Source organism: Chiloscyllium punctatum, chromosome 11 (assembly GCF_047496795.1).
Source record: "Chiloscyllium punctatum isolate Juve2018m chromosome 11, sChiPun1.3, whole genome shotgun sequence".
In the NCBI taxonomy this organism is placed as follows: Eukaryota; Metazoa; Chordata; class Chondrichthyes; order Orectolobiformes; family Hemiscylliidae; genus Chiloscyllium; species Chiloscyllium punctatum.
Window position 1 is genome coordinate 107,968,188 of NC_092749.1, and position 12,285 is coordinate 107,980,472.

The following is a 12,285-nucleotide window of genomic DNA, read 5'->3' on the forward strand; positions in this document are numbered from 1 at the left end:
TTCCATCCTGAGCCCTGATGATTCTGACCAGCTTCCATCCACTATCATCCTCACAGCATTTACATTTGCGCTGCCACTGGGGGAAGAATCTTCAACTTTGGTTAGGTTTCCCTATACCCTCGAGGAAGTTGAAAAACAACCTCATATTTTAATGCAAATTTCTAACATTACACATTTTTGATAATTATTAATCACTTCAGTTCTAAAGAAGTTCAGAAATTTTGTGTCACTTTCTTCCTGTCTACTTCTCTCTCCACCCTTAAGAACCTCTGGAAAAATTCAACTTTTTGATGAACCTTTTAGCTTTTGAAAATGCTACACATGAAGATGAAAATTGGTGGGGCTGCCATCTCTGTTGGGGAATGGGGATGTGTTATTTCACCTTCAGAGACAGAAGCAAGGTGAGGTCAACATTCAAGGCTAGATTAGATCAATGTAATGATTGGGAGTGAGATGGGTGAATGTGATTAGGATTATGTCCTTTTATAGGGAGCAGCTAATAGTAGTTGGCTGGATGATTTGTCAGTTTCTGTGTTCTGACTTCTATGTAATTCTATGTTTTTCTGTGTCTATTTCAATGTGTCTCACCAGTCTATTGCTAAAAAATTAATTAAGCAAAACATTTCCTCATACTTCAAGGAACATGGTGCCCACAGTGCATTGTAAGAAAAATCAAAATAGAGAAATAAAGAAGTTTTGTGTTTAATTAATGTATATATAATATCATTAACCAAAGCAGGATCACTTTTGATAAAACTGCTTACATCTTGCAGCCTTTCCCAATGAGACATTAAGAGTTACACAAGCCTATGTATAATAAGTATGTGAAAGCCATTGTAACAAAGAGCCATTCTGTTGTGTGTGTCTTTTATTCCTTCACATTCCTCTGATCAGTGCAAGCATCCCAAATGTCTGCAGTGGCAAATGTCCTGCCTATTTGGAAGAGGAGTTATTTATTTCTTCCAATTTCTTTTTTATGTTTCTCTTGAAAGGCATTAGGTAAGCATTAAAATCCACTTCATAGGTGAATTTCTCCCGGTTTTGTACTCTCCTTTGAATTAGCTCTTCGGTTGTTGGTGGGGTGGTCCATATCTGCAATGAAATGTAAAATTCTCTTAAACCATCAAAATTCAGATAGTATAGTAAAAATTGGCTATTTCTGTGCAGAGAAAAGTCACATTTTTGACCTTCTTACTCTTTATAGAAAGGAGAAACTAAAAGTACAAGTTGTGTTGAATTTACTTGTTTCTCTGATAAAGATCCATCATCAGGGACTTTGTATGCAACATTTTGGTGAGGGGGATGATGTGGAGTATGTCTTCATTTTGGTGAACTTCCTAACTCCCTGAATTCCTAACTCCCTAGTGTCATAGGGTCATAGAAATGTACATCACAGAAATTGACCCTTCAGTCCAACTTGTCCATGCTGACCAGATATCCCAACCTAATCTAGTTCCACTTGCCAGCACCCAGCCCAAATTCCTCCAAACCCTTCCTATTCAAATACTCACCCAGATGCCTTTTAAATGTTGGAATTGTACCAGCCTGTACCACTTCCTCTAGCAGCTCATTCCATACATGTACCACCCTCTGTCCCTTAGGTCTCTTTTATATCTTTCCCCTCTCACGCTAAACCTATGCCGTGTTGGTCAGGACTCTCCTACCCTAGGGAAATGACTTTGCCTATTTATCCTATCCATGCCCCTTATGATTTTACAAACCTCTATAGGGTCAGACCTCACCCTCTGACACCCCAGGGAAAACATCCCCAGCCTATTCAACCTCTCCCTGTTGCTCAAATCCTCCAACCCTGGCAACATTGTTGTAAATCTTTTCTGAACCTTTTCAAGTTTCACAACATCCTTCCAATAGGAAGGAGACCAGAATTGCATGCAATATTCCAAAAGTGGCCAAACCAATGTCCTGTATAGCCATAACATGACCTTCCAACTCCTGTATTCCATACTCTGATCAATAAAGGAAAATATACCAAATGCCTTCTTCACTATCCACTTTGACTGAGTAGGTTTTCAAGGCACATGATTCCGTTCCCATGATCTGTTTATGTTGTGGTACTGTTTGTACTACACTGCAATCCCGAGTATGCAAGATCTGTGCATGTAACACACAAAAGTTGCCAATGTGACCTCAAACAACTTGCATTTGCACCATCGCTGTGGAAGTATAGATATCAGAAAATGATACTATATCTCTAACTCACATGATGTTGGGAAAGGGGTGGCATGGTGGCTCAGTGGTCAGTACTGCTGCCTCACCGTGCCAGGCACCTGTGTTTGATTCCAGCCTTTGGTAACTGTCTGCATAGATTTTGTGCATTCTCTCTGCGCCTGCCTGGGTTTCCTCCCATTGCTCCAGTTTCTTCCCACAGTGCAAAGATGTGCAAGTTAGGGGGATTGGCCATGCTAAATTGCTCATAGTGACCAGGGTGAGGTTGAGGTGAACAATATTCAGGGAGTTTAATGCTGGAGTGAAAGGAATGATCAAACATTAAAAAAACACATGAAAATTTACTTTGATATTGAATTAGTTTTGGATCATTAGATGTCCAGAATGTGGAGTATTGGTGAATGCAGCAGTTGTGTGGCGATCAGGGTACTGATAGAAGTGAAATTAAGTGGTGTCCAACTCCAAGCTGAAGGAGAGCCAAGTTTATCAATTGGACAGGACATCAGGGAAGGGAGGTCAGTGGAAGGACATTGGAGGTTGGGGTTCAGGTGGGAGGTTCAGTGGATCAGGATGTTGGAAAGTTGAAGATCAGTGGGGAGCTGGATGGGGTGTTGTTACCCAGGAGTTGGACACAGTTTTTAACCTACTAACATTTCCTAGGTAACAATCCCGGTAAATAAGTCATATCCCTCCCAAGTTTTAAATATAAAGGGAAGTTGCAGTCCTGCTGCAGTTGCAGTCCGACTATAAGGGTGCTCTTTTATTAGAGGGCCAAAGAGAGCTATACAAATGGTGGCTGTTTAGCCTGAGGGTCACCACACCTCAGGCAAATGAGGAGGTTGTGAAGGAGACCCCTGCATGGTAACCTCAGCTGGTGCAGGAATTGAACCCATACTGTTGGTTTTACTCTGTCTGTATCACAAACCAACTGTCCAGCCAGCTGAGACTTAATAGATTTGAAAATATTTGTGCAGGGTCCCAGGAGGCTGGGGAATTGCTTATTACATGTCTGAGCTTCCTGAACAATTCCAAGGACTCAGTGCTCTGGGACCTCTGAAGACTCTTAATGCATATCCTTAAACATGAATCTGAACGTCTGGAAAATGGAAGATCTGGGCCATTGAGTTACCATAGAACAGAATTTGACTTTACTTTTACCATGCCATTTCCAATCTTCCTCTAGAATTCAGGCATCATGGCATGCTGACCTATTCTTAGGAAATTCTTAGGAACCTTGCAAACTTTCAGACCTTTAGATTATTTACAATTTGTTGCAGAGAAAATGCTCTTGCAGAGCATCCTGTACTTACAATCTTTGGTACAAATGTAATGTCAATTTTCTTGGCAATACCACTGTTTAGCATTTCACTTTTCTTTGCTATGCTATCCTTGGGAAACTCTCTCTTTGGTGATTTCAATGCACGAGGCTGAGTTGAAAACGGTGTCTGTTAAAACATAAATGCATGAGAGTAAAAAGTGAGTATTTATTTCAAGTGGGATTTTATCAATCAAATTGCATCAAAGAGAATATGCATGCTCCAGAATTCATTTAAACATTAATTTTGCAACAATAAATCCACAGAATTAAAAAATTGATGTTTTTATATCAATCTTTTCGGTCATGTTTTAACATCTTGGAACAAGTGGGACTTGACCTAGATCTTCTGACTCAGAGGTCAGGACACTACCATTGTCCCAGAAGACTGCCTCTTTGTCCTAGAATTTCTGGATCACTGCATTCCATGTGGTGTGGTTGCATCCCAATCATGAGGGGAAAGCCCCTGAAAATACACTCCCAAGACCAGGTGATAGAATATAGTGCTGACCTCAATGAATTCAATACATGCAATTCATTCGCATGACCTTTTGCCAAATTACTGTCCCTGACACTAAGAAAGAAATGTACCCTTGGATTATAGTTCAGTTTTTGATGGTGTCAATGGGCTTTATATTGGCAGGCATCTGGTGAAATGGCCACAAGGTTTTCTAGGCCAGTCTATCCTAATGACGTTGAATAGTGGACAGCATGACATTTCAGCTGTGTAGGAATGTGTTCCTATGAGGCCCTGAGCCTGGAATACAGGAGATGGCCTGCTACTGGATCACCAACCCAAAACAGTCCCACTTTGGCATCTTCCTGGAGGTGCCCCTTGAGAAGGCACAAAACAGAATCCTCTGACCCCTTGAGAGTGGCAAACTGGACTTTCAGAAGCTGGAAGGCCAGTCAGAAGCCTTCCTGCTTGCAAAGACTAGCAACTTGAAATGGATGGCAAATAATTGAGAGGGGGCTTTTCACGGTAAAGGCACCCTCTCACCAATTTTCGTGATATCATAGACTTTAAAAGTTCCAACTGTGAGGCTTCAAGTGTTGATGGTGATGATGGTTGATGTGGAAGTGGTTGAGGGGGATGGGTGGTAGGGTGTTTTCTCTGCTGGGTGGTCTTTAGTTACTGTTCAGGCAGGCAAGGCCCCTGGGCTTGCCTAGAATGCTGGCCCCTTGTCTCTGGAAAATTTCAGGCTTCTTTTTAGTTTTTCCTTTTATTTCTTAAATGAATCTCTTTCTCTTAATGAATCTGAATGAACCTGCAAAAGGTGGCAAGCTAAAATTAATTTCTCTTACATTTTTTTCATCACTGCACCCTCTTTCCAAATCTGGAATCTACTTCTATCCTACCTCTGACTAAGTAGGGGAGTTAGATTTCCTGCGAGGTGTTGGAGGTGGGGGCGTCAGGAAAGGTGTCTGACAATTGCCCCATAGTGATGTCACTGATGACCTGTCTATGTCAGTGCTGGAAAGCCAGGATGAGCTCATGTTCCACTCTCAGGCAAAGAATGGAAATCTAGCTCCACGGATGTCTGCATCCCATATTCACCACTCATAGAGTAGGCTACATCTTCAAAGTAAATTTATCAATACACCCTCAAGAACAAGAGACAGGAGGTGCTAGTTTACCATCATTTCAGCTCCAGCTAGAGTTGCCTGAAGCCTTGAAGAAGCGGAAGTTCCTCCTTTTGCACCTTTCCCACCTTTTTTGGGTTTCTCTTTCTTTGGCAGGCTATCCAGTTTCTCCTTGACCACTTGAGTTATCCTTACATCTGCATAGGCATTTGCAATATCCAAAGCATTTTGCCCTAATTTAAATGGAACAAAAAAAATGGCTTTGTAAAATATACCACACAAAAGTAATAGTGTCATCAACCAGTGTCAAACCAATTTCTCCATCAGTCTCAAACATAATTGAGCAAAAAAAGGCCCAGTCCATAGAAACATCTAAAGAGATAGAACAAAAAAATGCATATGTCTCTAATTTCTCAAAAAACCATAAATAATTTCACAGCCAAGCACTTTTGAAATGTATCTACTGTTGTACAGTAGGCAAACACAGCAGTTGAATTGTGTACAACAAGGTGATACAAATAGGCATTGGATAAACTGCTCACCAGTTTTTAATTGGTATTCATTGAGGGTGTAAATATTGACTGGAATATTGTAAGAACTCCCTTGTTTCTCTTCAAATAATGGCATGGGACATCTTTTGTGTCCATTTGAGACTGCAGATGTTTTAATAATTTATTCAAAAACATCAACTCTGACAGTGCAGAGTATCTGAGAAATTCCTACATACGGCAACATGTGTGGTAGATGTGGTGAGCAGGAGCATCAAAAGATTGTGGTGAACAGAATTATTTGACTTTAATTTTACACTAAATGTTGCTTTAGAGAACCTAAAGAGAACTGAATTAAACACTGATGACATTCTTAAATTTATGGCCATGCACCAATGAAACAGCTTCATTAGTCAATGCCAATCAAATTTCTCCAATGTAATTGAGCAAAAATACTTTAGAAACTTTAGAAGCTTAAAAGAGATTGGATAAAAAAAATGCATGAATATGCATAGCATTCACAAGGACATAAACACGACAAAAATGAAAAAGTTAAACCTTTTGAATCTCTTGACTCTCCCAGCTTACACTCATCGACTCTCCATTTTTCAAATCTTCCAGTTATGTCCTCTATATGTGTTTAAGTAAACCATTACATTTGCATTACATCTGCCTGCCCAATTCTCCTGACCCATGCTCTTCATTTAAAACATATTAAATCCTCCTGTAAATCCTATAATTTGGAATTCAGGATTTTTTAAACAAAATTTTAACAATGCTGAAGCACTGAAATATTGACCCCTGGGATAAACAGGTTGCTGCACAGAAGCTAAAGTGTGAAAACCCCACCCAGATCCACCAGTTTGCTGCCCTGTTTAAAATCAGTGGCCTATTTTGGTCTGGGGGAATGAGGACATTTTCTGCCTAGCTCCCTATGTCTTGGGGCAGAGTTTTAAACAATTGACTATCATAGACCCATTGGAACTGCTCTGCCTCTGGTTTGTTGATAAGGATTTGGGGATTTCCGCTATAATGACATAAATGCAAATGTAGGAAGGTTAAAAATGGATTGTTAAAAATTGAGTAACGGATGTGACTACAGCAAAGACTGGATTGTTATGTTAATATGTTTACCAAAGCATTATGAGCCAACCATCATGTGACCTGGACAGTATATGATTTCAAGACCATAACTAAAACTGTAAGAAATAGGAACAGAAGTAGGCCATTTGGCCCCTTGGACATGTTCGCCACTTATTTCAGACCCAATAATATTTATTTGTACTGAAATTGGGTTGGAACAGATTTCTGATTGGAGGTCAGGTCGTGCCCAGCAGTTTGTAGCTGGGATTTAAAAATTATAGTGTTTTCTTAAAAAATTGAATCAAACTATGGTTTGGTCCTGTCTGTTGTGTAGTAACTCCAAGTCACTGCATGGTGCAATCGAATACAGGCATGGTCAGACAGGCATGGACATTTACAACACCAACACGACTGCTTCCAGAAAATAGGCAGGGCACAAACTCCCATCAGGTCAATACTTTTCATAGCACTGACTCACACCCATGGGTTTAGGTTATGCATGGCACTGATGATTCTGAATTCAGGTTGGATGTGGGTGAGGAATGGAAGATCTCCAACATAAAGAGGAAGACTTTAATGTTGAGACATTATTGGACCAGGAGCCAGGTCAGTGAGTACTGGGGTCAGAGGCAAATGGGGCTTACTGCAAACTAAGATATGCATAACCGAGTTTTAGGGTTGCATTCCTTCTGCCACTCTTCGGCCCATTGGCCCATCTGATCAAGATACCATTGTATTCTGAGGTAAACTTCGTCGCTGTCCAGCATACTTCCAATTTTGGTATCATCTGCAAACTGACTAACTATACCTCCAATGTTCACACCCAATTATTTATATAAATAATGAAAAGCAGTGGACCCAGCACCAATCCTTGTAGTACACCACTGGTCACAGGCCTTCAATCTGAAAAGCAACCCTCCAACTTCTACATTTGAGCTAGTTTCTGTGTCCAAATGGCTAGTTCTCCCTGCATTCTATGTGATCTAACTTTGCTAACCAGTCTACCATGAAGAACCTTGTTGAACGCCTTTCTGAAGCTCATATTGATCACATCCACAGCTCAGCCCTCAATATATTGTATTCAGTCCTCGCCTTTCCAAATACATGTATATTCTCAGGATTCCCTCCAACAACTTACCCACCACCAATGTCAGTATTACCTGTCTATAGTTCCCTGGCTTTTCCTTACCACCGTTCTTAAATAGTGGCACCACGTTAGCCATCGTTCAGTCTTCCGACACCGGACCTGTGGTTATCGTTGATACAACTAACTCAGCAAGGGGTCAGCAATCACTTCCCTAGCTTCCCACAGAGTTCAAGGGTACACCTGATCAGGTCCTGGGGATTTACCCACTTTAATACGTTTTAAGCAGACCAGCACCTCCTCTTCTGTAATTTGGACATCTTTCGAGATGTCGCTATTTATTTCCCCATATTTTTCCATTTCCACAGTAAACACTGATGCAAAATACTATTTCAGTATCTCCCCCATCTCCTGCAGTTCCACACAAAGGCTGTCTTGCTGATCCTTGAGGGGCCCCATTCTCTCCCTCATTAACTTTTTGTCCTTGATGTATTTGTAAAAACCCTTTAGATTTTTCTTAACCCTATTTGCCCAAGCTATCCCATGTCCCCTTTTGCCCTCCTGATCTCCCTCTTATGTATACTCCCTTACTGCCTTTATATTCTTCTAAGGATTCACTTCATCTCTGCTGTCTATACCTGACAGATGCTTCCTTCTTTTTCTTGACCAAAACCTCAATTTCTCTAGTTACCCAGCATTCCCTATGCCTACCATTGTCTCTGGACTCTCGTTATCTCATTTTTGAAGGCTTCCAATTTTCCAGCTATCCCTTTACCTACAAACAACTGCCCCCAATCAATTTTTGAGAGTTCTTGCCTAATACCGTCAAAGTTGGCCGTCCTCCAATTTAGAACATTAACTTTTAGATCAGGTCTATCCTTTTCCATCACTATCTTAAAATTAATAGAATTATGGTCACTAGCCCTAAAGAGCTTCCCCACTGACACGTCAGTCACTTACTCAGCCTTATTTCCCAAGAGTAGGCCAAGTTTTGCACCTTCTACATGTACAGGTACATCTACATGTTGAATCAGAAGATTTTCTTGTATATACTTAACAAATTCCTCTCCATCCAAGCACTTAACACTATGCCAGTCAATGTTTGGACAATCCCCAACCATAACCAACCAATTATTCTGACAGATATCTGAGATCGCCTTACAAATTTGTTTCTCAGTTTCCTGCTCACTATAGTACCTTGCACCAGTTCCTCAGCCATGCTATTCTCTTATACCTACCCTCACTAGCTCGCTCCAGGAGTAATTACTGCCCTTGTGGACTTCCTTTTTAAATTCCTGCCTAACTTCCCATATTCTCTCCTCTGAATCTCATCCTTTTCTCTTCCTATGCATTAGTTCCGATGTGTACAGCAACCTCCTGCTGGTCCCTCTCCCCTTTGAGAATATTCTGCATCTTCTCCAGGGAGGCAGCACACCATTCTGCTATCTCACTGTCGGCCACAGAATCATCTGTCTGTGCCTCTAACTAGAGAGTCCCCTAACGCAATCAATCACTTGGAATCTGACGTTACCCTCATTACATTAGAGCCAGTCCTGGAATCAGAAACCTGGTTGTCAGTGCTGAATTCCCCTGGAGGCCGTCACCCCCTACATTTTCCAAAACTTGTTTAAGATGGGGATAGCCACAGGAGACTCCTGCATGACCTGCCCACCTCTCCTACCTTTCCTGGAGGTCCCCTATCTACCTGACAGTATCTTCAGTTTATCTTCGTTCCTGCAACTGCCCCTAGCTCCTGTAAATTCCTCATTGCCTCTAAATGCCTCTCCAACTGATCCATACGATCTGATAGAATTCGCAACCAAACATACTTACTGCAAACATAATCATCAGTAACATTGAAACTCTTTGTAATTTCCCACATCTGACAGGAAGAGCACCTCACTCTACTAAAGGCCATTTTTGCACCTTAATAACGTACAGACCTAGAAAATAGCACAGTGATACTGGTCTAAAAATACTGCTCCAGGTTAACTTAATATCTACGTTTTATATTTTTAAAGTTACACATCTCGATAAAGCATATAAACAAAAGGGAACCCATTCTACTTAATGATTGGAGATTTACACACAAAAAAGTCGGGTTTCACTTAAAAAAGTGACTTAACTGCTCCCCTCTGTGAGTTCGCCCACATAGGCTTCTCCAAGGTCAACTTTGAATTGCACTGTTTGTTAATTTTTCTTCGATGACTCCAATGTCCAGAGATACTTCAGTAAGGTGTAGGGTAAACCCTGTCAGTAAGTTGTAGGAGAGACCCTGTCAGTAAGGTGGAGGAGAGACCCTGCTGACAATTTGTAAGAGAGACCCTGCTCACAAGGTGTAGGGTAAACCCTGTCAGTAAGGTGTAGGAGAGACTTTTCCATTCAGGTATAGGACAAACCCTTCTAACATTACACAGGAAATACATTGCCAATAAGATGTAGGTGAGACCCTGCTAGTAAGATGTAGGAGAGACCTTGCCGGTAAGGTGTAGAGACCTTACCAGTAAGATGTAAGAGAGACTTTACAAGTAAGATATAGAGTGACCTTGTCAGTAAGGTGCAGGAGAGATCACAGGATATTAGCAAGTAGAACAGTAATTTTAATATAGGCCATCACTGATGCACAGGCACACCATCTCTGGAACTTGTCAATAATATACATGCATGGTGGTGTTAGCAGGGACCCTACACTTACAAGTACTGTACTGGTTGGAAAGAGCTTTAAGGCATCTTAAGCTTTTGAGGACATTATGTAAGAACAAGCTTTTTTTTTGTCTTTATTTAATGAGCACAGATGAAGTTTGGGAATCACATCACTTGCAGCTGAGCCCATAATGCTGCAGGCACCACAAGACAGCATTGCTAGCTAACCACGTGCAAACAAACCTTCTATCTTTTTGAAATATTAAGCATGTTCTCTTCTTTTACTCATTTCTCTCTTGGATTCTTTTTAACATTCCGAAAGTATTAACTGGAAAATTTGGATCCACTGAGTCAAATCTTTGATTTATTGTAACGGACGTGGTGGAACTAAAGAAAGTGCTGAGAGATGCAAAGCTGGTCGCTGATTCACAATCAGTCACCTTACCCTTTCAAGTCAAGTCAAAATTCACCCCCCAATTCTTTTTACATTAGCTATTTTTCTTTCAATTTTGTCGCCCAGTGCTAGCATACCTTTATTGTTCTCCATGTCAACACTAGCTCCATGGTTAATCAGATATGTTACACATTCCAATTTGCAGCTCTCTATTGCTCTCATTAAAGGTGTGGCTCCATTAATGGAAACTGCATTAACCGACGCACCAGCATTCAGTAGCAATTCAACAATGCCCTGCTCTCCTGAATGGCAAGCATGGTGAAGAGGTGTCCACAGTAAATTATCATATGCGTTTACATTAGCCCTAGGAATACACAAAACATTACAACATAGCTGCATTATGATATCTAGTTTCTAGCAGAGCTGTTCACTACTTGTACGTGCTTAGTCTAAGTGGTCATATTTAACTCAGTTAAAATGCTGGTTTAGGAAGATAATGTACAATATGACACCGACTGAGAACACCCTTGCTGTAGTAATTTAAAAGGGGTTTCCTGATAAACCTTTGTAAAGAATGTGATGTAACCTTATATCTTATGTCTTACTACAACACAAATATTTCATCAGTCCTGAATTGTTTGATATTATTAAACAACCAAAATATATCAATGGCAAATAATACAAATCACTTAAGGAAATAATCAAAAACAAGTCCATATCAGATTGAATCTCAAACTAATTCTGGCAACCAATGACAAGACTGAACATAAAAATTGATAAAACCTAAGTGAATTAACAAAATAGTACTGAGAGACATTAAGCCCCAACTCTTGCTTGGCAGAGGAATCTGCCAAACTTCAGTCGTGTTTATTTTGAGGCATTTCACTTGCAGTATGCTAATAGCCTGTCATGAAATGGGGAGCTCTGAGGAGGTTTTGATACATGACAGTGTTACTCGAGGGGACTGAAGTAGGATTAAGGCTCCTGATTTGCCTATGTTAATGGCCTAGGCCCTTTATCCAATATGGATAAAGAATGTCTTTCTCTTTGGCCCTTAACTCTATGGTCTCCAACATAGACTGCAGTGGAATTGTACTGTCATGTTATAGATCTGTAGCACTTAAAGTACAGGTGCTATGGAGCCCAATTTATGGTTCCTCATCTCTTCTCTACTTGTCAGAAAGGATGCAAAGTGCATCCACAATTATCTGCATCGCATCCAGGTACTGCAGTCGTATTAAGATTCAAACAGAAAGAGCAATCAAGGATACAGATAATGCTCCTTGCTGCCCTACTTGATGAAAGTAACAGCAAACATTTATCATCTTTGCTTTTTCAAGAAATTTCAATGACTAAAATAAAAAGAACAACATCGAAACAAAATTAATACTTGCTTTCAACATACTTTACCTGATTTCTGGTCCCCAGCTCAGGGTAAACGATAAAAGATAAAAATTAGAAGGCCTCGCTATCATAGACAGATCATGGGGGAATTTAAAGGGAAGTT

General features: G+C 40.5%; 1 protein-coding gene across 2 annotated transcripts in view; it reads right to left on the reverse strand.

The window, feature by feature from the left end:
* Nucleotides 1-740: 740 nt before the first annotated feature.
* The window catches only part of ankef1a (ankyrin repeat and EF-hand domain containing 1a), a 44,241-nt gene continuing 32,696 nt past the window's right edge, over nucleotides 741-12,285 (reverse strand). For both annotated transcript variants that reach the window (XM_072581497.1, XM_072581498.1), the window contains 4 exons: nucleotides 10,916-11,142; nucleotides 5,141-5,319; nucleotides 3,498-3,632; nucleotides 741-1,092 (listed from right to left, as the gene is read on the reverse strand). In XM_072581497.1, the coding sequence (XP_072437598.1) occupies nucleotides 934-1,092; nucleotides 3,498-3,632; nucleotides 5,141-5,319; nucleotides 10,916-11,142 (700 nt within the window). In that variant the 3' untranslated portion in view covers nucleotides 741-933. The remainder of the gene's footprint in view (nucleotides 1,093-3,497; nucleotides 3,633-5,140; nucleotides 5,320-10,915; nucleotides 11,143-12,285) is intronic.